This window comes from Sphaerodactylus townsendi, linkage group LG16 (assembly GCF_021028975.2).
Source record: "Sphaerodactylus townsendi isolate TG3544 linkage group LG16, MPM_Stown_v2.3, whole genome shotgun sequence".
NCBI classification, from domain to species: Eukaryota; Metazoa; Chordata; class Lepidosauria; order Squamata; family Sphaerodactylidae; genus Sphaerodactylus; species Sphaerodactylus townsendi.
The window spans coordinates 25235465-25259427 of NC_059440.1; the positions used below are offsets into that span (position 1 = coordinate 25235465).

A 23963-nucleotide genomic window follows, 5' to 3' on the forward strand; every position below is an offset into this window, starting at 1 on the left:
AAAATTTTTATTATCTTACTATGTCAATGAAAATATTAATGGGACTTTTAATGTTAACAAAACATACAAATAATATTCATCATTTGGCATGTTGTGGTTGGAGCTCGAATACTTACCCTTCCTCAACATATAACTTCAGTTACTTTGTGAATTTTATGTGACGGTGTCAGAAAAATGTATATGTATTTTTGGATTTGAAAAACCACATTTAATACTCTGCTGAAGTTTCCAAAATAAAATCGCATAACATTATTTTAAAACATTTCATCTCCTTAAAAATGGAACCCCATTCCAAATATTATAGAATGGTAAGAGCGGTGGATATTATGCTTATACAACTAAAACACCCCCGGGGAAAGATTTTTTTTGGCACATTTTGGTTTAAAGGAAGCAAGAAAGGCTAAACATTTTTAGTTTTTAGTGGACAAACCATGCTTAAAAAACAAAGAACTGTACTTTTGCTCAGATGCACCAGTGCCAAAAAGCACTTTCAAAAATCATTCCCATCCCTGCTCTCTGTTTCCAGAAGCCAAAAAAATAAAACATAAGGCAAAATCTGGACAGATTTTGTTGTGAGACATCCCTGAACAACTGATACACAATATGACATTGTATTCTTCAGGAGTTTTTTTTTAACTGAAGAGATTCAAGTTTACTAAACAGACACCAACACGGTGGGTATGGAAGAAGGCCAAAGAGAAGTAAGAAATAATGTAGAGTTGAAATATAAATCCACTGAAAAGAATGACCTTCATGACACAGACTGAATCTACAGGGAAGAAGAAGAAGAAGAAGAAGAAGAAGAAGAAGAAGAAGAAGAAGAAGAAGAAGAAGAAGAAGAAGAAGAAGAAGAAGAAGAAGAAGAAGAAGAAGAGGAGGAGTTTGGATTTTTATCCCCCCCTTTCTCTCCTGCAGGAGACTCAAAGGGGCTTACAATCTCCTTGCCCTCCCCCCCCTCACAACAAACACCCTGTGAGGTAGGTGGGGCTGAGAGAGCTCAGAAGAACTGTGACTAGCCCAAGGTCATCCAGCTGGCGTGTGTGGGAGTGCACAGGCTAATCTGAATTCCCCAGATAAGCCTCCACAGCTCAAGCAGCAGAGCGGGGAATCAAACCCGGTTCCTCCAGATTAGAATGCACCTGCTCTTAACCACTACTCTGCTGCTGCTCCTTTCTCTTATCTGCATTCATAACTATCATAAATGCACAGCAGTTTCCACTGGTGATATAGCATTCATATGGGATTTCCACGCACTGTCTTCTCTGAGTCACCATTTTTCCTGCAATTTCTTTTCTTCATCATGCCACTGGAGGGTTTTTATTATCAAGGGTTAAAAAATTCCTCAGTTGCTATTATGGTATATGACTGAGTTAAGTGCCCTCAAGTCACTCCTGACTCATGGCAACCCTATGAATCAGTGCCCTTTAAAATGTCTCATCATGAACAGACTTGCTCGGGGTTTGCAACCTGAGGGCCTTGGCTTCCATCTGAATCCATCTCATGCTGTGTCATCCTCTGTTGTGTCATCTCATGTTGAACCAGATGTGTTTGCGTATTCCTGCATTCCTGCTGGGTGACCTTGGGCTAGTCACAGTTCTTCGGACCTCTCTCTGCTCCACCTACTTCACAAGGTGTCTGTTGTGAGGAGAGGAGGGGAAAAGGATCTTGTAAGTCACGTTGAGTCTCCTTACAAGAGAGAAAGGTGGGGTACAAATCCAAACGCCTCCTCTTCTCTTTCTCTGCTGTCTTCAAAATTTCCAAAGATAAGCATCATTTCCAGTGAGTCTTGTCTTCTCATAAAACGTACATGTTGTGAGAGTCTCAGTTTAGACATTTTAGTAATTTTAGCTTCTAGGAAGAGTTCAGGCTTTTTTGGATCTAGAACTCATTTTATTTTTTTTGGCAGTCTATAACATCCATGACACTCTTCCAACACCACAGTTAAAGGAATCACTTCCTGTCAGCCTTGTTCATCACCCAATGTTCTTACCCATTTATAGTAATAGGGAATACTATGTCTTAAATTGACTTGATATTGGTTGCCAGATCATTTGAAAATTGGATTTATCCTGCATATTTTCTCTCCAGTCAAGCAGCCAAAAAGAATCCTGCACGTTTTCTCTTGAGATGCGCCACCAAAAGAATCACAATTCAAAATGAGCAGCATTTCAAGATTTGCAGCTGCACAGTTAATGGAATTTGGCATTTCAGTAGACTAGGTAGCCACCATGGGTCCATAATCACAGTGCTGGGCTACATATGCCTTGGGGATCAGAAAATTTAGAAACATTTATGAATGTTAAATAAATTGTTTGAGCTTTCAAAGCTACTGCTTGCCATTTGCAAATAAATAAATGTATTATTTATTTATTTTTTTATATTTCTATCCCACTGTAACCCACCACCAGGTTATCTCCTGAGGTTCCCCAAATAAATGGACTATCTGCAGAATCTGTAACTGAAAAATGTACTGGGGATGATCATGCTGTTGAAAATTGTAAGCAACCGTCAAACAGAAACAGATTATATGTACAGCAAATGTTGCCAAAATCAGGATCATAAGAGGATGCCAAGATTTACAATTTGGAAAGGATGGTTCCAATCAACTGCCGTGCCTTCTGGATCCGCTTGGCTCGGGATATGCGAGATGATCGTGAAGATGTTGAGGAAAAAGCTTTAGTCTTCCTTATGGAATTTTAGGGAAATGTCCAGAAATGAGAAAAAAGGTTTCTAAGTTAAATGCACAGCCAGAGGGGTTGTGAGGTCCTTGCAACCACTTCAGAAACTAGAAGGGCTTTAGATGGTCTCCTGTTTTAAAAACTCAGTGTATTTGGAAAACTAGCTGTCCCTCACATATTAGGCAGAGATATGGCAGTACATTTTTATGGGTTCTTTGGCATAGAGTATCCATGTATACTTCCTAACCAGCAAAAGACTAGGTGGTTGAGGCACTGTCAGCAATGACGTGACATTACACCTTGATGTGACCCCAGTCCTCTCTAGGAATTAGCTCTATTGTTTAAAAAAGAGAAAGAGAGAGGCCCCTTCTGCACATGCAGAATAGTGCGCTTTCAATCCACTTTCACATTTGTTTTCAAGTGGATATTTGCTATTCATGGTAAAATCCAGCTGCAAAGTGCATTGAAAGTGGATCGAAAGTGCATTATTCTGCATGTGCGGAAGGAGCCAGAGTGAGACACTTACTTATAGACTGTTACTTACAGACTGAAATGGTACAGTCCATAATGTTACTTGCCAACTGTATCCCACAATTTCATTTTGCACTATGACTAATGGCCCAATCCTACTGGGGGAGGCAATTGTGTCATGGAGGTGGGGCAAGGCTGCGCTGGTGAGTTTGCCCCCTCTGCCTGAACAAGAGGCATCCTGGCCTGGGGAGTAGGCAAAGGAACCAGCGGTTGGCCGCCCCTCAGCTGCACCATGGTAACACCTGAAAGTCTGGGCCACTGTGTAGCTGTGCTGGCATCTGATTGGATGTCAGAATGGTGGGGGACATTCCCAGAAGTGGAGCCTATGTTAATCAGCTTCCAGGTTTGCAGGCAGTTGCGCCCTGGTCTGAAAAGCCCTCTAGAGGTGATAGGATGGCACTGCAGCTGTGGCGTCCTTGGCCGCCTTGGGCTGAAGATTGGGCTGTAGGTCTAAAATTCAGCTTTGTAGAAGCCTGCATTGACTGGAAACCTTACTAACATTCCCTCAAAGGGAAATGACTGGTGGTTTTCTTAAAAAAATTATTATTATTGAATATGATTTTTTTACACATCCAAGTTCAAAACACTGTTTTTCTTGGAGGCCTCCATGGCTTTTCATTACGGTGGAACCCTGATGTTGCGTAACGGAGAAGTATCCACTTACACATCTGGGCGGGTGGGAGTGAAAGACTAATGAATCTCAGTGAAGCAAAGTGACTGCGTGCGGTGTGTACGTGTGTGTGGGGTGAAATGTTTCCAAATTAAATATATATGTGTGTAGTTCTAGCACAGAACTGCTTAATGAAACCACGGTGGCAGAAGGTGGCGGGAAGAATTGGCATTCCACACAGCAAAACCACTGTGCGTTCCAAGGGTCATAACGGGGTAGGTAAGCGTCAAGCCCTTTTGCCCTAACCTGGAGAGGCAAGGTGGCTAAGGTCACCTTGTTCCTTCTGTTCCTCTCTAACCCATTTGTATCTTGCCCTTCCATTAAGGGGCTCAGGGTAACACATCTAGTTCTCCCATTCTCAATGTTATCCTCACAACAACCTGTGAGGTAAGCTGGGCTGAGGGGGTGACTAGCCAAAAGTCACCCAGAGAGAGAGAACAGATTCGAACCCAGATTGTATCCTAAGGACACTCTCATTGGCAGCAGACGTTAATCTGAGGCTGATTCCGCATGGGCCAAAAACAGTGGTGTGAAAACAGTATAAACCCTTTTACACCATTTTAAACCCTTTTACACCATTTTCACACCGTTTTCAAACTGCTGTTTTTGGCCCATGCGGAATCAGCCTGAGTATTTGTAGTCAGCCTTCAGGGGTGCTTTCCTATACCTGCTATTATAAACAGATATATACCCTGGCCCCTTCTGCACACGCAAAATAATGTGTTTTCAAACCACTTTCACAATTGTTTGCAAGTGGATTTTGCTATTCCGCACAGCTTCAGAGAGCACTGAAAGCAGTTTGAAAGTGCATTATTTTGCATGTGTGGAATGAGCCCCTGTTTCAAATAAAGATGATAATTCGGTCAGTTGAGGTTCAGTGATTGAGAAAGCTGTATGCTTCCGGACTAGAATATAGTCCCGAATGAACATGAGAATTATCACTCATTTTTACGCACTGCCTTTGTCAAAACCATTATTTTTGTGCATTATGGAGCATGATGCTGCATAATTAAACCATAGCATTTTCAGACTTTTGGGGATTCCCTGGAAGTAACAACTACAACTTGCTGTTGGCCTATCAGTACACCACCCTGAGCTTTTTGGAGGCAGGGTGGTGTTAAAAACAGGATACCCAGAAGAAACTGCCATCATTGTGTTCTACTTTTCTTTCAGCTCCAAGGACAAACTACCATGTCGTCGAATTTCCAAGGTGGTATGTTTTGCATTTTTCTCTGCATTAGATTATGGCAGCAAGAGTCAAGCCCCCTTATGTTCCTGTAAATCCTCTCTCCTGTGGAAATCACTGAGCTGTAAAATATTTAAACTGGCTACAGTTGTACCTCGTTTGTTTACACATTTCCAGCCGCCTGCTAAACACACCGAATGAGAACAAAGATTGCCAGATGCTGCGTCCGATTTCATAACAGCCCTATAAACTGTACATTGATCAGTCTGGAAAGAGGAACGTCTCTCTCTTGCACACCTTAGCCCTTGAGGTTAGATGATGCAGCAAGTTACTTAGCTTTCTCTTTCCAAAAGTGTATTCTGTTGATTCTGAACATTTACAGGCAGGAGCAGGTGGGGAAGCCACTGGAAGGGGTCGTCGTGTTTGCTGCTTGCCCCGAAAACCTTTCCTCTGCACCCAGTGGCCGGGCAATGAAGACTTACCAAATGGGAGTCGTCTCTTCTCATTAGTCTCCCTCTTCACTTCATTGAAGGGCACAGCCCAGCAGCGATGGTTAGAAACCCCCTTTTTGGCCCAGGTCTGCTTGCACATCTGAGAGGCAGAAACTTTACTTTGCTATCAACCAGATGGCTGACTGGTGGGCTAGTTGTAGCCACCAGAGGGTAAGGGGTAAGAATGAAGCAAGGAAGCAGAGAAAGAGGGTGGAAAATGAAGGCAGGCATATGAGAAAGTGTGAAAAGAACTCTCTGTGGCTCAGATATATAATCTGAGCCACCAAGCCAAAGAGGCTGGGGCTGTAACACTTCCATTTGTGACAGTGCAACACAATATGGATATCTCAGATGTGTCTCTGCACTCCTACATTCCTGTTGGGTGACCTTGGGCTAGTCACAGTTCTTTGGAACTCTCTCAGCCCCACCTACCTCACCAGGTGTCTGTTGTGGAGAGAGGAAGGGAAAGGAGTTTGTAAGCACCTTGAGTCTCCTTACAGGAAGGAAAGGTGGGCTATAAATCCAAACCTCTTTTTTTCTTTTTCTTCTTTTTCTTCTTCTTTTTCTTCTTTTTCTTCTCCTTCTTCTTCTTCTTCTTCTCCTTCTTCTCCTTCTCCTTCTTCTCCTTCACCTTCTCCTTCTCCTCCTCCTCCTATTTTCCATTTCCATTCCCAAAGCTACCCAATAGTTTATTTTAAATTGGAGAGGTAACATAGGGAGAAGAGTACCTCTTCTTCCACAGTTCCATGTCTTCTGTCCATACCATGATTTGTTGTGGCTGGTTCTTTTTAGGCACAAGGAGAGTTCTATGATGGCACTCCAATATCACACATACCTTGGCTCTTAGTCAAAATCAGGTGGTGCAAGGAAAGATAGGCTGTCTTCAGTAATGTATGACCCCAGGGTATGATCAACATTTTATTGTAAACAAAAAGCACAAGCAAAAACAGTGCAATGAGGTTCCACAAACCGGTTCTTGCAACCTGAAGAGGGCTGTTATTCCTCTGTATCCTGGTAGCAACTGGCCTACTCTTCATAGATTGATTTCCACCAAAATAAGTACCTCATCAGAAGGCCCTGCAGTTTCTCTTTGTCAGGTGCCACAAAGAGGGGAACAGGATTCTACTTGGTGTTATAAAACCTCCAACTCTGGACTGCTTCTCTGTCTGAGCAAAACAGTGAATGCCAATCAGCTCTTTGTAGGGTTACAAACTCTGGGTTAGAAAATTCCTGGAGATTTGGGGGCAGAGCCTAGGAAAAAATGGCACTTGGGAGGGGAAGAATCTCATAAGGGTATACTGCCACATGGGACACCCCCAGGAGCTGCCTGTTCCTGCAGAACTTAACTCTGTAGAGTACAGCTCAGTTGTAATTCTGAGACATTTCCAGGCCCTACCTGGAGGTTGGCAAGCCTGACTCTCAAGCTGTCCCACACAGCTTTGCATTGTTTCCACTGTGCTCCAAAAAAGCAGTTTCTGGTACACACTGAAAATATTCTTCCAATGAATATTTCATTCATTTCTTTGGAGAGAGGAGATTCAGCATATCCCATTCTGTGCGATTGGTCCATTTCACATCCTTTGGATATTAACAGCGGCTGGCAAAGAACCAACGCCCGTGGGCATAGAAGCCAAGGTGGTTTGCTCTCTAGAATTTTAAAAGCCTGGCAAACAAACAATTTTGCTATTCTTGTTTCATGCAACACTTCCCCCCCAGCATACATAAAGAAACTTACAGGCTCATCAAAATGCATTAAACAAGAGCTCTTTCTGTAACCGACCCACAAGGGATCTTTTCTTACCATGCTATAAAATTGCATCCAGCACATTGATGCTTTGTCCAAAGGTTTATTAGCCACTCCCCTGCGTTTCTGACTGACATTTTTTTTGCCTTGCTGGTTGGTCATTCATGGTTATTAGAAGCATTTTTTCTGCAGCACAGTTGGACCAACCTCCTTGTATTCCTGCTGTGTCACCCACATGCTCTTGAATGAAGCCAAGCTGGTGAGTACTGATGCTCCGATCCAGACAGAATACATCCTGTCCTCTGGTGCTGTGACTTTTACTGGCATGCCCCTGGGTGCCAGAGCCTGGAGCTCTTTAACTAGTCTGTCACTTAGGCCAGGAAAGAGAGTAGACCCTCCTGCCAAGAACACGTTGTTCCAGATGTTCTTCTGGATGCTCCCGTTGCATTTTGAAATACTATCCAAGATCATTTCATGGATCCCTGGTGATGAGACTCCTGCGTCAGTGGGGCTGAAAAGGGACTCTGGAGTTCTGTGAAGTTGGTCACTAATCTTGACAGCGTTCCCGTCGGGGAGAATGTATTTATAGGCTGATCCTTTCTCCTGGCTAGGGTCCAGAGCAACGTAGCACATGCTTTCCTTGATGTTCTTCACGATCTCCTTCTCAGCTGAACTTGAAAAGATGTGCCCACTCTCCAAGAGAAGTGTTGCTAAATATTTGGTCATATCCCGGCCTGCAAAATTCATCCTTGAAATGCCGTGAAGCAGACAATGGCCTTTATAGACAGGGACTGTCATGGTGACCCCGTCCCCACTATCTAGGACTAAGCCCGTTGTGCGAGCTGAAGCATAGAGAGCCAGCAGAGCTTGCAGGCCTACAAACAGGGCAGGCACCCGGAAACGCTCAAACATGATCTCTGTCATTCTTTCTCGGTTTGGTGCAGGGTTTAGCGGGGCCTCTGTTAGCAGCACAGGTCTATCTCTGGCCCTGATCTTGAGCTCATGCCTGTATATGTGCCTCCAGATCTTCTCCATGTCATCCCAGGATGTAACCACCCCATGTTCCACAGGGTATTTAAAAGATAAAACACCCCTCTTGGCTTGCGCTTCTTCACCAACATAATATTCCCTCTGAACAGGCCCAAACATAATGGATTTAGACTTTGGATAGCCGATCACGGTACCAACAATGGTCCGTGGTTCCTGCTCTCCAGACAATCCAGCTTTACACAACCCTGATCCATTGTCAATAATGACAGCTGGGAGATCTGGGACTCTGTGATGAGACATTCCAGGGCAAACAGAAAAAGAAAAAAGAAAGGTGGGGTTTTTCTCCTCACCCACTTCCTATCTTAGTGTTCTGGCAGAATGTTACAGTGTCAACGTTCTAGATTTCTTCGCATCACAAACGGCGATATTTGTTATTCTAGTGAATCTTTTTAGATCTTTGAACGTGTTGCCTATGTTTCAGGAAACAGATTCCCCCTTCAAGAAAGTAGGAGTCGGTTGGAAGATGATCTTCACGAACTGAAGTCCAGAGCACACTGCTGAAAAGTGAAGACTGACGGTCATCCGGAAGGGTCTCCAAGAAATTGGGAAGAACAGATACAAGGAAGTGAGGCATATTTTCTTCTAAGGCTCATTCCGCACATGCAGAATAATGCACTTTCAAACTGCTTTCAGTGCTCTTTGAAGCTGTGCGGAATAGCAAAATCCACTTGCAAACAGTTGTGAAAGTGGTTTGAAAATGCATTATTTTGCATGTGCGGAAGGGACCTAAGATTATATCAGCAGTGTTTGGATATCAAAAAGATGAATTCAGTCTGAGAAGGGCCTATCAAAGAAGAGAAGCTGAACCATCCTGACGTCCACAGTGAAATGTCACGCAAGTTTAGAAAGGAGTAACCACAAAGCTTGCGTTCTCCTTCTCCTTGTTGTTCAGCCTATAGGGAGTCTTTTCCACACAAGTCACTTACAGCATTTCCAGGATGATAATGAAATGTTTCCACAGTGGAGTTCCGCTCTGTTGGTTGTGGAAACGTTTTTGGCCCTTTGATAGAACCATTTCTGGTTGAAATATTTCTGAGCTGGCTTTCCTCACAGTGCAATCATATTGAAATGTTCTTTCCTGCCAAAATGGAGGGTACTTTTCCATGATCCCTTGTGCGGTCACCAAACTTCCCCTTCAGTACTTGTTCCACCATTTTTTTGGTCCCCAACCTGAATCCTCTTCTTCTTTCCTCTTAATTTTTCCTGTTTTTGTTTGCTTCCCCCCCCCCCCCCCCCAGTTTTTATGGACTATTGAATCACCAAAGATATATAGCAGGGCTGCAGTGCATGTGTGGAAAAATTGGGGGGGGGGAATTATGGCAGCCGGAAGACGTTTTGAGGAAGGGAGTGTGGACATACTTCTAGGTAAACAATGGAACTAAAAACATCTTCAAAATGGAGGAAGTGCTGTGTGTGGAAAAGGCCATGATCACCATAAAAGTGACATTAGAAAAGCACCATGATATCAAAGAGGGATAATGAACAAAGATTCACTTCCGTATGCCTTTTCAAGGAACAAGACAGAAATGTCACCTTAAAATGATATTTTAAAATTAGTGTCATAAGGAATGTTAGATTCAAGTCATGGAGACCTTGATCCAAATCTTCAAGTATCACCTCTTAGCCTAACCGCCTAACCTACCCACAGGACTGTTGTGTGGGAAAATGGGAGGAGGAGGAGAAGATGACATTTTTGGGGTCTTAGAAAGGCACGTTTGACTGATTCACAGAGTGATGAATTTACAGGCAGCTTGTGCTCCAAGGGTCAGTCCTATAGTTCTTCCTTTCTGAAATCCATAATGACATTCTCTATTTGTTGGCCAAAGTTTTATCTTCCCTGGAGATATCAGGAATTGAACCTAAAACCTTCTGTATTCAACTCACATGTTACGTTGTTGTGAAGGCCACTTCGAAACAGGTCTTTGGCTCCTGGTTCACTCCAGTAGTTTCCTTTCTATAACACAAGAATTTTGAAACCAACCAGAAAACATACACAAACACCTGCTCATCACACGGAGGAGTTACAAATATATACAAAATGCAGAGAGGTGAGCTTTTAAAAAAGGTATAAAAGGGAACATTGCCAATCATCCAGGCACTGTCAGTATTTGTCAATAAAATGTTTTTATCTTTGCTGAAATGTGCTCTTTGTTGAAATGTTATGAATGATGCGCTCATGAGAGGGATAACTGTGGTGGAACAAATTGCCTGGTGATATCAGGGCCCTGCGGAAACTATGTCAGTTCCGCAGGGCCTGCAAGACATGGCTGTTCCACCAGGCCTTTTCAAACTAGCCAGCTGGATTATCTGAATGCATATAACATATTTCGGTCTCTGGGGGAAGGGGGAGGAGGGGAGGACGGATGGTGGGAAGGACGAATTGAGGTTATTAGTTATTACCGTCTCAGCGTTATTTTAAATACTTTAAATGGTTTTTAATTGTTAATTTGTTAAGATATGAATGTGGATTTATATTTTTATATATTTTATATTTATATTTGAACTTCGTTGTAACCCGCGCAGAGCCCTTCGGGGATAGGGCGGGATATAAATCCAGCATAAATTAATTAATTAAATAAAAATAAACGGGAAGGGAAATTGAAAGTGGTGAACAGCTGAATACTGGAATAAAAGAGACCACTGGAAGATGGTCCATTTACAGACCCTTGCCCTCATTCCAAGCATTTGTGTCATACAGGTTGCAAACAGGCCAAAGTTCCCCTAGCTAAGAAACAATATTAGTCATGCAGCTATGTGGAGCCATAACTTAGCGGAAGTTCTAAAATTAATTCCATAACTAGATTATATACACATGGCTGCAGCTCTCAGTTCCTTCAGTTAATTTACATCTTTCCTTTCCCCTGTTTTGCATTATCAATGCACATATAAAACACTCCTTTGACAAGGACCATGAAAGATCATGAGGCATTTAGACATTTGGCCAAGGAAATGAATGACACACCACACACAGCTTCCCAGCACTCGTAAAACCATTTTTAATTTAATCCCTTTAAAAGGGATGAATGCATTGTTTTAGACTCCCTCCCTGCACCTCCATGTCTACACTGATATTGTTCTGTGCATTCCCATGTTCTCTTTAAAAGCAGCGCCTCTGCACAATGTTTGGTCCAAACTCTCTGTAATCAGCAGCAGTCACCCACATTTGCTTGAAGGTGCTCAGAGAAGTAATAATGGAAGCCCCGATCCAAGTTGAATACCATCGATCTGGAGGTGATATGATCTTTATGGGAACCCCTTGGGGGACTTTATGCTCTAGCCCCTTGAAGATCCTGTCATCTAACCCTGGAAAGAGAGAGGAACCACCAGAAAGGAGCACGTTACTGTAGAGCATCTGGCGGATGCTGGGGTCACATTTTTTGATGCTCCTGGCAATCATCTTGTCAAGGCCTTGCCCATTTTTGCCAACATTGCTTGGTGTGAAAAGGATCTCTGGTGCTAGAAATAGAGCATCGCCAATGCTGATTTTGTGACCATCAGGTAGTTGATACTCCTTTGGGAGGTCCACTGGCGTTTTATTATGTTCAGGGTAGGAATCCAGGGACACAAAGCACAACTTCACTTTGATGTCTTCCACAACGTTGTTTGCTTCCGGAAAGTTCCTGTAGTACTGCCTGCTTTCTTGAAGCAATTTCCGTAGGTACTCGGTGATATCTTTGCCACCAATGTTCAGGGTGGAGACCGCATGGGGCAGACAGTATCCCTCATAGATGGGCACGGCGTGACTCACTCCAAAGCCACTGTCCATGACAAGTCCAGTAAACCGTGCTGAGGCATACAGAGATAGTATGGCCTGGATAGAAAGATAAAAGGCTGGCACCTTAAAGCGTTCAAACATCAGCTGAGTGAGCTTGACACGCTGCTCTTGGGGATTCAGAGGGGGTTCAGTCATGAGCAGGGGCCTCTCAAAGGATCTCACTCCCAACGCTTTGTCGTAGATGTGCTTCCAGATCTTCTCCATATCATCCCATGAAGTAATAATGCCACGCTCTATCGGGTGTCTCAGTGACAATGCCTCTCGCCTGTCCTGGGCCTCTCTTCCTACGTAACATTCCCTCTGTTTGGATAGTTTAACTTTGGTCTTTGGGCAACCGAGAACGGAAGCAATGATTTGCCTCGGGCCAACTTCTCCTGACATCCCAGCTTTGCAGAGCCCTGATCCATTGTCAATAATCACAGCTGGTGGTCTGAAGACTTTAGCCTTGAATTGTTTTGTTTCTCGTACCATTTTAAACTTCAATTAGTGTCTGCAAAGCTCGCGTCTCACCAAAGTTACTGTGCTGAAAATTCAAGGGCATATCTCCTGGTGTCTCGAGGTACCAGGAAACATCCTAACACCCAAAGTCTTGAAGCACTGTACCTGCGTTAAAGATGTTTATCTCTAAGGCAACTTTGCAGACAATACTTCATAATGAGTGAGGTAAGTACCAGTAATTGTTTGGTGGTTTCTAGGCAACAGCAGACTGAGAAAATCTTAGGGTGCAAAGTGTCTTGATTGCTCTGACTGGAAAACTTATCATATATGTTTTTCAAAAGCTATATATTTAAAAAATCTTTTAAAAAATGTATGCATGTTGATAGATGCAACTAGCCAGCTGGCTAGCTGATAGATTATTCAGGGAATAGGCTGTGGATTTATAGTAGAACACTTGCCTTGAATACAGAAAGTTCTGGGTTCAACCCCTACCTAGCATCACCACTTATAAGATTTCTGGCAGAAAGTATTGGGAAGAACAGTTCTTGGAGAGCCATGAGAGAACCCTGACTATCAAAGAAGCCCACAGTAACGAGAAACTCATACAATCGACCATTTAAATATAATATATAAAATATAATACTTTTTGGGGGGGATGGCGGGAGTTCTTTTGCTGAGCGTTACCATGGAGAAATGTCTGGCTGTTGCTTGGTCTCCTCTGATGTCCATTGGTAGCAACCCTAAAGCTGTGATTCTAATAACACTTTTCTGGGAGCAAACCCCCCCGAATAAAAAAGACAATAATTCTCATTAGACCTGCTTAGAATTGTTCCCTGATATTGCTATCTGATTCTCTCTCTTTCTCAAGGTGTAAGATAAGGAAGGATTCATATTATTAAACCTTACCGTGCCTCTGGAGTCCAATAGTGCTTGTCTCCATTTGATCAGGAAGGAGTCAGTCACCCAGGGCCAAAGATGAATAACACATTCCAGAGCAGGTCAGGATACAAGTTCTGTATGTGATAATTAAAAGTCAGAAGTAGATAGCATAGTCGAAGACCAGAAGAAAATCAAGTTTCAAAGGCTGTGCAGGGGAAAGTATATGGGCACTTAGCTACACTGAAAAGGATTGGACTTGAGAGACAACATGGTGGTGTGGTTAAGAGCAGGTGGATTCTAATCTGGAGAACTGGGTTTGATTCTCCACTCCTCCATCTGAGTGGCAAAGGCTTATCTGGTGATCCAGATGTGTTTCCACACTCCTACATTCCTGCTGGGTGACCTTGGGCTAGTCACTGTTCTCTCAGAACTCTCTCTGCCCCACCTACCTCACAAGGTGTCTGTTGTGGGGAAAGGAAGGGAAAGGAGCTTGTAAGTCACCTTGAGTCTCCTTACAGGAGAGAAAGGTGGGGTATAAATCCAAACTCTTCTTCTTCTTGTAGAGCATGGACTTCTGTTGAGGTTTTATAAAACTTTGGTGAAACCACCTGGTGAAACCACATTCAAAATAAATGCATATTCAAAAAATAAATACATTCAGATATTTTAATCTGTCAAAACATTTAAACACCTCTTTAAAAATCTCCATGGCAGACCTCTACATAGCAAATAAACCAAAAACAGAAACCCCTGACAAGATTTTTGGACGGTTAATCACTTACTTCTATACATGAAGAGGAGACTGGGAAAAAGAATAGCAAAAAGGAACAGTGTCAGACAGTGTATACAGCAGAGTGGGAAATAACAGCCGAGCAGTCAAACAAACCCCAGCCCTTGTTAACGTACATGAAAGTTAACGTACATGAAAGTATAGGCCCCTTCCGCACATGCAGAATAATGCACTTTCAATCCACTTTCAATGCACTTTGCAGCTGGATTTTACACTGAGGAATAGCAAAATCCACTTGCAAACAATTGTGAAAGTGGATTGAAAGTGCATTATCCTGCATATGTGGAAGGGGCGATAGAGTCTCCATATATAAAGCCTGAGGCGGGATTTGAATAAACTGCAGCTGAGAGTGCTAGACAGAGACAATTCTCAAGGTGCAACCAGTCAGTCTGTGGAAATCTGAAATTTTCCTTGCAAGGTCCCCTCAGAGAACTTGGGGCCTGTGGCATCCTCCTGAAAGAATTTTACCTCTAAGGCATCCTCAGACAGTATTGGAGTTCTCCTCAGGAAAATGGAACGTTGATATTTCTCCTCAGGCATCACTGGCCTTGTGGGATTCTCCTGAGGGAACCAGACTCCTTCTGGAATGTTCCCTCCAAAATATCCTCCAATGACATTATCCTAGAGTTCTCCTGAGGTAATGCAAACCGTCCATTCCAGTTTTTTCCCCTTTTGAGGCAACATTTGGCCTTTTGAAGGAACTTAGTATCCCCTCAAGCTTTCTCTTTCTGGCTTTGATTTTTCTCCATTATGCACCTGTCTGGAGCTGGAAGGCATTCTCAGCAGGTGTAGAGAATTAACTCATCCCTGCTAATCTGAGGAGGATGTGCTGTCTGTGGCACAATTGCAAAATAACACCAAGGGCTCTTGAATGTAGACAAGGGACTGAGATTGTAATATTCCTTCTGCATTCTTCCCTCAAAAGGATTCCTACTGCAGGATCCAATTTTGGATAATCAAAAATGCATTTTCCCCCTTTGTCTCAGAAACACCCAGAGTTTTGAAACTGTTGACTCTAGAAATGTCAAGTGTTATAGGAATATCAAAAAGGGTAGATTTTTACCTCAGACTTTAGTCTCTGAGGAGAGCAATTTTTTCCCATTCTTATCTGGCACTCTTTAGAAGAGGACAGCAAATAGGATTGGTGACTAAGCTTAAAAAGGTCCTCTCTAACATAGGCTTAGTATGTGAAAATGGGGTTGTGGAAGCTTTTCATGAAGTGGAGGTAAATAACATCCCATTCAGCCTCTACTTAAGAGAGGGACCATTTTTCTCCAGGTCTATTGGCAACCATAACAACAAGGTAGAATCGTTTGTACTAAGCCAGTCGCTTCTGTTTGTTTGTGTACGTATTTGTATTCCTAACGTCAAGATTTGGATTCACATTTGGATGAATGAAACTTACAAAATGTTGCCCTTTAGTTATTTTCATACTTCATACTTTATTTAACAGCCCATAGGCCGTACACCCATTTTTTTTTTAAAAAAACTTTAATAGCAAACTGCAAAACAGAATAGTGGTCTATGAAGCAATCTTAAATTCACAGCATCAGGAAAGGGAGCAAATTTAGCTATCTATCCAGTCATAAACATTTTCTGTTCTGCTTCATATTTAGGAGAGTTGAAAAACATATGTTCTAGCAGTACAGATGGTAGATGGTTAAGATGGCATCCAGCCATTAAGGGCAAAATGAAGCAGTTAGGATACTGTTCACCCGGTGGGTTAACTAAGCAACGACTCACGTCATGTACTCATAAACTAGTTAAATGTGACTGGAATGATTAAAAAAAACACACACACCAGGAAGTGTTCTCTGTTAAATTTAGGTATTAAACCTGCTGCTAATGCTGTTTTACCCTTGTGTTTCTGTATATTAACAGTCCCTAAATTGAGATGAGCAGATATGATTGCACACTGAAATGTTCTCCCAACAGCCAAGATGAAGGGCCATTATTCACAAACTCCTTCGAATCAGTTAATTTTCTTTTAAACAAGTCCCTAGTCCTCACAGTTGTCCTGGAAAGTGGCTCTATTTTGCTGAAGCGTCAAAGATGCAGCACTCCTATACCGAACTGGATTATCAACGCAATCCAATCCACACTTAATGCCTATTCAAGGACATTGCTTTCAGTCTACTAAAAGTGGAGTAACTCAGCCTAGGATTACATGGGATCTCTCCCACCCCTAAGAGCTCAGGGTTGTGCCTTCTGGGACCACTTAATTCTTTATTCCTGTGTATAGAATTTCCAGTTTGTCTTTCAGGCTACAGCAGCATGACATACACTTCTGTGTTTCCAAGCAAGTTTTTTTCTTTTTTTTAAAAAAATGAAAAGCAGGTGCAGAATGCTACTTGTAGAAGAAACAGGCCGCTTAATACTTTTGGTTACTTTTTTTAAAAAATCAGTCTTAATCCCACCCCAAGCTATCTTTTCCCCATTGGTGGAAAAATATCTAAGGAGCTCAGGTTTAAAAAGAAAGAGAGAGCAAAGGTTTGAACCACTTTCTTTCCACTGGTCAGTAGCTATATCTCAACCATTTCTCCCAAATGATTTTTTTGGTTTAGGTTTTTTTAAGTGTGTATTTGTGGAGGAAAATATACATATATGTTGCCAAGTACTTGACTCTGTCTGTCTGGGGCCCTCCACAGATGTTGAAAGCTTCACAGCTGGGCCACTCACAGACAAAGTAAATGCTGCCTATATTCTCTGGGGGCTTCTCAAATATGCAGACAAACATGACTTTGTAAATTATTCCAAAGGAAAATGCTCAAAACCCAGCTTGAGAAGGACACAGTGCCATCCTAAGCAGAGGAAATAAAACGTTTCCTCCGTGGAGTTCCACATTGTTTTTACCCCAAAACGTTTCATTTGCAGCCTCAAAACATTGGCCTTTTAAAAGCAATTCTTTAGTTGAAATATTTTTAAAATGAATTCATTTGCCTGTGCGGTCCCTTTAAGACTTTCTCATGCTTCTCTGCTGCCTCTTTGCACATTCTCATTGGTGCCATTTTCTCAGGTCACTTCTTGTCCCTTGCCTGTTTTGTCTTCAGGTTTCTTTTTGGGATAAGGGTGGATAGTCATTGAAGAATGGATTGCAGAAGGTGCAGAGAACTGCAGCACTCTGCTGTGAAGCATAGAAACAACCTTCTCCAACAAAAAAGCAGAAAAACAAGAGATATCATACAATGGCAACCAGGAATCATTTGGAGAGGGTGAGTGCAGACACACATTGAGGTAAGGGGCGGGGGTTGAAAACATTTTACAAATGTTTTCAGGAATTTGTGCAGAAAGGACCCACAATCTGGGAGACCCAGATTCAAATTCCCACTCTGCCATGGAAGCTTGCTGACTGGCCTTAGACCAGATATAAATTGACAGTCTAACCTACTTTACAGGGTTGTTGTAATGGTAAAATAGGGTCAAAGGAAACAATATAAGTGGCTTTGGGTCCCCATTGAGGAGAAAGGTGGTGTATGAATGAAGTAAATAAATAACAAGTCATCCCATTAATCCATTATGGTCAGTATCATCTACTGTGACAGGTAGCAGCTCTTCAAGAGATCTCTCCTATTACCTCAGGTTGGCATAAACTGAATCTGGGATCTTGTGAAAGCAAAGCAGTGAGTTGTGTATCTACTTTTTGCTTACATGTGGCAAACATGCATAGGAAATGGTGAGGGGAGGCAACATGCTAATTTTTATTCCCCTTGGAGGCCTGTTAGTGAAAGACGCCAATATGTTCTGTATACAATTATCACTTGAATGTTTGGCCTGTGAAAAAGAGCTGTTACGCAGGATGGGCGGGGCTGCAGTAGACTTAAAAATCAAGAGAAGGCTTTAAAAGGATTTTTTAAAAATCTACACCAGATAATTTTCTACACCTCTTGGGGTTTGCCCATTCCAGTATCCCTGTCTCTCCAATTTTCAACTACCTTGCAAACAGGGATGTTAAGATTTAGCAATTAGCAGAAACCAGCTGATTTCCATTTTTCTGGTCTTTTATTGTTCTGGAAATTCTAACTACACTGCATTCTACTCTATAAATTTGTCCTAACTAGAAAAATTCTACATTAGGAGTTTGCCACAGCATTCAGTTTTCCCTGTTGGTTTGCATCTGTTTATTTCCAGTCTGCATTACATATGCACATTAATAAAACACTCTAAAATGTACTTTTGATGTAACTGAATATATCTTTGCAAGTGTGTTCTTTTTGTGTAGCATTTTACTGATGTGCACATATATCTCTGCTCATTGTAAAATGCACAACAAAATCTTGAAACAACGGTATACATAACAGCAAGATTTGTGTATGTTTTGTCAGTAAAATACACAGAGAAAAAAGACATGAAGAATGGTGCATCTATTATATATTGATACATCATACACAACTTAGAAATTAAAGAATGAAATCATTGAGGATTATTAATTCGTCAATTTCATTTGGAAACAAGACCAGGTGATCTGGAATTGCAAAACACAAAATGAAATTCAGAAGAAGACAATCTTGCACATATACTTGGTTAATAGACTATTTTATGAATAGTTATTGAAGGTTGTAGCAAATGTTCAAATACTGTGAGGTACTAGTCCTTTTCCAAAGCTTCCACCTTTCCTATATTTTAACCAGGTGGTGGTGGTTGTAGTTAAACTATTAGGCAAGAGAAGGATATCAGAGCTGTCCTGGAGAACAACAGAAGAACAAGACACCTAAAATCCACCCTGATTCTAATAGGTGTTTCTGTTTTTATTTTCTTGTAAAGTTTGTCCGGCCAATAAATCTAGAGACGGCTGATTTTTTATTTTTATATGGGGAGGACTACTAATCTTGGAACTGTTGGTGTTTTTTGGAACTTCCAAAGTCAGGACAACCAATTTCATTAGAAACATTTTCGGTGAACTACACCGGGGCCAAAATCTTTGTAATCATCAAGAGTGACCCACATCAGTTTGAAAGATGACAGACAAGTCAAAATAGAGGCCCCAATCCAGGCACAGTACTTTCTCTCAGGTGGCGCTATGATCCTTGCTGATATCCCAATGGGTACTTGCAGCTGCATTTCCTTCAGGATACGCTCATCCATCCCGGGGAACAGAGTCGACCCCCCAGAAAGCAGAATGTTTTCATAAAGGTCTTTGCGGACATCAATATCGCATCTCACAATACTGTTGAAGATCATCTTGTGTATTCCGGGAGCTTCAACACCAATGTTAGCGGGTACAAACAAGGTCTCTGGAGCTCGGAAGAGTTGGTTGCCTATCTTGATGACGTTACCATCAGGCAATTTGTACTCCCTCATGAGTTCTTCCACTTTGGCTCTCATTTCTTGGATTGGGTCCAAAGCCACATAGCAGAGCTTCTCTTTGATGTTTTTCACAATTTCCCTCTCGGCTGTGCTGACAAAAGAATGCCCACTCTCTAGAAGGAGCCTCATGAAGTATTCAGTGATGTCCCTACCAGCAACGTCCAACCTGGAGACAGCGTGCTGCAAACAATAACCTTCATAGATAGGGACTGTGTGAGTAACACCATCTCCGCTGTCCATTACTATCCCTGTGGTACGTGCTGATGCATAGAGGGCCAATGTGGCTTGGACAGCAACATACATTGCTGGCACCTTGAAGCTTTCAAACATGATCTCGGTCATTCTCTCCCGATTCTGAAGAGGATTCAGTGGGGCTTCTGTCAGGAGTACTGGCCTATCACTGGATTTGATCCTCAGTTCACACTCGTAGACGTGCCTCCAGATCCGCTCCATGTCATCCCAAGATGTCACTATTCCATGGTCAATGGGATAATTCAATGACAACACTCCCCTTTTGGACTGGGCTTCTTCCCCAATGTAAAATTCTTTCTGGCCAGCCCCAACCATGGTGGCTTTGGCTCTTGAGCGACCGATGATCGCTGTGATAACTGACCTTGGGGCACTGTCACCAGCAATACCGGCTTTGCATAATCCAGATCCATTGTCAACGATGACAGCTGGGATATCTAAAACGTTGGGATCAATCATCCTTTGGTTGGTAGGCTTCTCATCTGGAGAAGTTGCCTGATAAGGGGGTGGAATTGGAGGCTATGGGAATGTTTGAGAATGAAGGTTCTAGAGTGGTGATGTCATACACAACAATATCCTATCGTACTAAAGAGAACATTTGAGGAATGTTTTCTGGTACCTATTTCCAGTATTTGGACCAATTCGATGAATGAAATACTGGACGACATCTCTACAAAGGGAGAGCATAGCTTGGATAGACTCTAGAATGAGACTGATGGGAAATGAGGAATGCAAATAGGTAGAACTGGGAACATCAAGCATTCTATTCCTCTCCCCACAACAGACACCTTGTGAGGTAGGTGGGGCTGATAGAGTTGAGAGAGAACTGTGATTAGCCCAAGGTCACCCAGCAGGCTTCAGGTAGAGGAGTGGGAAAACAAACCTGCTTCACCAATTTAGAATCCACTACTCATGTGAAGCAGTGGGGAATCAAACCCAGTTCTTCTGATTGGAGTTCACTGCTTGTAACCACTGCAGCACACTGGCTGTCAAGTAATTTACCTTAACGTAAGTGTCCATCATTTGAAAAGGGACTTACTTCTGGCTCAAGAAGAGGATCAGGACGTATGCCAGTTGTTTTCTTTAATCCGAGAAGCATTTGAAGCATGGTGGCAGCTCTTGTTATTTTTTCAAAGTAGAATTATATTTGAAGAACTTTAGGTTTTTTCTAAAAAAATGGGCGGGACAGGAGTTCAAACGTGTTATTACTCTTATTGTCGTTGATGTATATTACTTAATCTCAGAGCGTGGTTTGGAAAGCAATCAGCTTTGACCATGAAATATAAGCTGGAGTAAAATTTTAATACGCTTTTTTTAAAAAAAAGTCACCTGTGAGTGTGCAGTTAATGGTAGAAAGCCCACAGCGGTTGCATTTTAATTGCTTCTCCCGCTAGCCTTAAGTTATGGCCAGCTTCAAAGGGAGGGTGGCTTCCATTAAATTTAATTACTCTCCCTTGCAGCCAGTGTGGCAAAGGTGCCAGCACCTAATTAAAGGGGGTTATGAATCAGAAGCAGATCTCAGCTGAAAGAGGCAAAATAAAGAGACACTTCTAAATGTAAGTCAACCATTTCGAGCTGGGGCCATAAAGAAGGCATCCTTTCTTGGTCAGGGAATGTGTGGGCATAGCCCCTTTCAACGCTTTGCAAAAGGTTACAGGGAAGTGTGGAACCTCGCTGAAAAAAATGTATTTTGTTTAAACCTAGCACAGAATCATTCTTTGGGAACACTTTTGGTGTTTTCACCTTCAGACTCGGGAGATGGGCTGTGGCTCAGTGGAAGAGCCTTTAGGTTCCAGGTTCGATCCTCACCATCTCCAGTTAAAAGTTAATAGGTCATGTTAAACACATTTGCCTGAGATCCTGGAAAGTAGAATTGTAGACTCATAGAATCATAGAGTTGGAAGGGATCTCCAGGTCATCTAGTCTAACCCCCTGCACAACACAGGAAATGCACCCCCACTCTCCACAGTATGGTTGGTACTTGAAAAGGCACATGAGGGAACAGGAGTACCTCAACTTACTGTGCTGTAGAACTGATCAGGATTGGACTCTTGTGGCATTTTTAAATCCTGTTAAAACAGAATCAGTTTTTCCCAACAGTTTGAAATTGCTTTGAAATGGCAGAGTCATCCACAAATCAGACCCACGGGCGTGTCATGGCCATGTTTAGCCCTAAGCATGTGGGCATTACTTCATGTGGCAGCCAGCGTGGTGTAGTGGTTAAGAGTCTCCTTACAGGAGAGAAAGGTGGGGTATAAATTCAAACTCTTCTTCTTCTCGCTTAAGAAAATAGCACAGGGATAAAATTCCCCCTTCTTTAGCACTGTGGTCCTATAATGCCTCTTCCCCTTACGGCTATTTTTTTGTGGCTGAATTTCACACTCTGAGATTCAATCGTAGATCATCAGCATCACATGTGTGTAAAGTGCCTTCAAGTCTTAGCCAACTTACAGCATCTCCCACAAGGGGCTTTCCAGGCAAGTGAGAAGCAGAGGTGGTTTGCCACGGCCTTCCTTTGCAGAGCCTTCCTTGGTGGTCTCCCTTCCAAGAACTGACCCTGCTAGCTTCCCACATGTGAGGAGATCAGGCTACACACCATGCTGCCTTCTCTCCCTCTAGCATCACATGTATCTTGACCGTTATAATGTTTATCTGCAAAGGGCAGTAGGAAAAGATGACAGAGTGAGAAACAGGCAAAGGCAGCAGCAGAGTTTCTAAATATTTCAGTATTTCCATCTATCATTTGAAATGCATACGTTTTCAGCCAAGCATGCCGTTGTCCATTATGCATTCCATTTTCAAGATCTATGTCTCTTTAAAGGGGGGGTTAAGCTAAACTATTTTCCCAGAGTTGGAAATAATATATGCAGCTGAAAGAGCCTCTTTTCAGATTGTTTTGAATTGAATCTGAACTCCTTTGGGGGGCTTGTACCTTCCTGGTTGTTCATCATGACCAAAGGGTTTATTACATTTCAGATGATACTATTAAACTGAGGCTCTCTCCAGAGATACTAGATAGACGTAATGGGTTTAAAAAGTAGAAGGCCATGTCTTAACATTCCCAAGGGAATTCCAATCAGTAATTTAAGTTTCCCTTAAAAGGACAATGCTAATAAGCTAGAGGTTTCCCTTCCTCTTTCCACCATCTTTTTTTATTTGTACCATTTATAATTTGTTTCCCATTCTCAACCCCCCCCCCCCTTTTACCTTTTGTGGAGCTAAAAGTGAAATAGTTTCCCCCACTGATTATATCCCTTTCTTCCTATTTAACTGATATTTATCTGGCTGTTGTGGTTTTTCTGGGCTGTGTGACTATATGGTCTGGTAAGGTTTATCCCTAATTGTATTGTCAAAGGCTTTCACAGCTGGATTCAACTGGTTCTGGTGGGTTTTCTGGGCTGTGTGGCTGTGGTCTGGTGGATCCAGACAGCCCGGAAAACCCACCAGAACCAGTAACCGCTAATTGTTTGCCCATCATCTATGGCTGGCAACTTCAGAGGCATGTCACAGTAAGATGTATTTTTCCTTGTGGTACAATGGGGAGTGATTGTGTGGTGAGGTATATGTATTGCCCACCTCACAAGTAGGAGAGGATTTGTATGTGTCCTGGTGGAATTCGTATCCCCACCTATGACCAATATAACATTTACCCCACAACACAATCAATTCATACTGTGCTACATCTCACTGCGAAATGCCTCTGAAGATGCCAGCCAGAGATGTGGATGAAACATTAAGAGCAAAAACTACCCAACAATGGCTACCCAGCCTAGAAAACCCTCAAAAGCCAGTAGACTCTGGCTGTGAAAGCCTTTGACAATACACTGATTTTTATCCTTCTCCATCTCCATCTCCTCTCAACTCTTTTCTGTTGGCTTGGAATTAATATGCATTTTTGGGATCATCACTCTATTTTGCATCAAAAGATCCATGTTATTTCAATGTATAATCTCTGACTTCAGTTCATAACAGAAAACATCATAGTAATTTAGGACTAAGTAAAATTGGGAGTGAGGGTTACATTTCATGGAAAATTTCCTGGAAAAGGTTCCTAGTTTTGGCAATAATTTGGGAGGTCAATAAAATGGGGCAAAAATGTCTTTCTGTACAGAATGAAAGCAGGACGCACTGTTCTTGCTCTGATTTGGTGACACAGTAGCCACATCTGATTAGCTATG

At 42.3% G+C, this 23963-nt stretch overlaps 3 protein-coding genes across 5 annotated transcripts; all 3 read right to left on the reverse strand.

Annotated features, from left to right (window-relative positions):
* Nucleotides 1-7471: 7471 nt before the first annotated feature.
* Nucleotides 7472-9542, reverse strand: LOC125445748 (actin-1-like). Of its 2 annotated transcripts, XM_048519061.1 has the most exons (2): nt 9521-9542; nt 7472-8559 (listed from the first exon to the last, which is right to left on the reverse strand). In XM_048519061.1, exon 2 carries the CDS (start codon nt 8447-8449, stop codon nt 7472-7474), a length of 978 nt encoding a protein of 325 aa, XP_048375018.1. In that variant the 5' UTR covers nt 8450-8559; nt 9521-9542. The 2 variants fall into 2 exon arrangements, with proteins under 2 accessions (XP_048375018.1, XP_048375017.1); XM_048519060.1 differs by lacking the exon at nt 9521-9542 and having other exon boundaries at nt 7472-8590.
* A 1905-nt stretch (nt 9543-11447) lies between these two features.
* LOC125445743 (actin-related protein T2-like) lies at nt 11448-12596 on the reverse strand. The gene has a single exon (XM_048519052.1). The coding sequence runs from the start codon at nt 12594-12596 to the stop codon at nt 11448-11450; it is 1149 nt and encodes a 382-aa protein (XP_048375009.1).
* A 6514-nt stretch (nt 12597-19110) lies between these two features.
* LOC125445740 (actin-85C-like) lies at nt 19111-23636 on the reverse strand. Of its 2 annotated transcripts, none has more exons than XM_048519044.1 (2): nt 23609-23636; nt 19111-20213 (listed from the first exon to the last, which is right to left on the reverse strand). In XM_048519044.1, exons 1-2 carry the CDS (start codon nt 23634-23636, stop codon nt 19111-19113), a joined length of 1131 nt encoding a protein of 376 aa, XP_048375001.1. The 2 variants fall into 2 exon arrangements, with proteins under 2 accessions (XP_048375001.1, XP_048375002.1); XM_048519045.1 differs by lacking the exon at nt 23609-23636 and adding an exon at nt 22718-22733 and having other exon boundaries at nt 19111-20222.
* Between the last annotated feature and the right edge of the window lie 327 nt (nt 23637-23963).

Coding starts and splice junctions, on each gene's coding strand:
- LOC125445748 (XM_048519060.1), bottom strand. CDS start 8,590: ATGTCTCATCACAGAGTCCCAGATCTCCCAGCTGTCATTATTGACAAT.
- LOC125445743 (XM_048519052.1), bottom strand. CDS start 12,596: ATGGTACGAGAAACAAAACAATTCAAGGCTAAAGTCTTCAGACCACCA.
- LOC125445740 (XM_048519044.1), bottom strand. CDS start 23,636: ATGGAGATGGAGAAGGATAAAAATCAGT. Junction 20,214..23,608: donor GGAGAAGGATAAAAATCAGT/GTATTGTCAAAG, acceptor TAGATATCCCAG/CTGTCATCGTTGACAATGGA.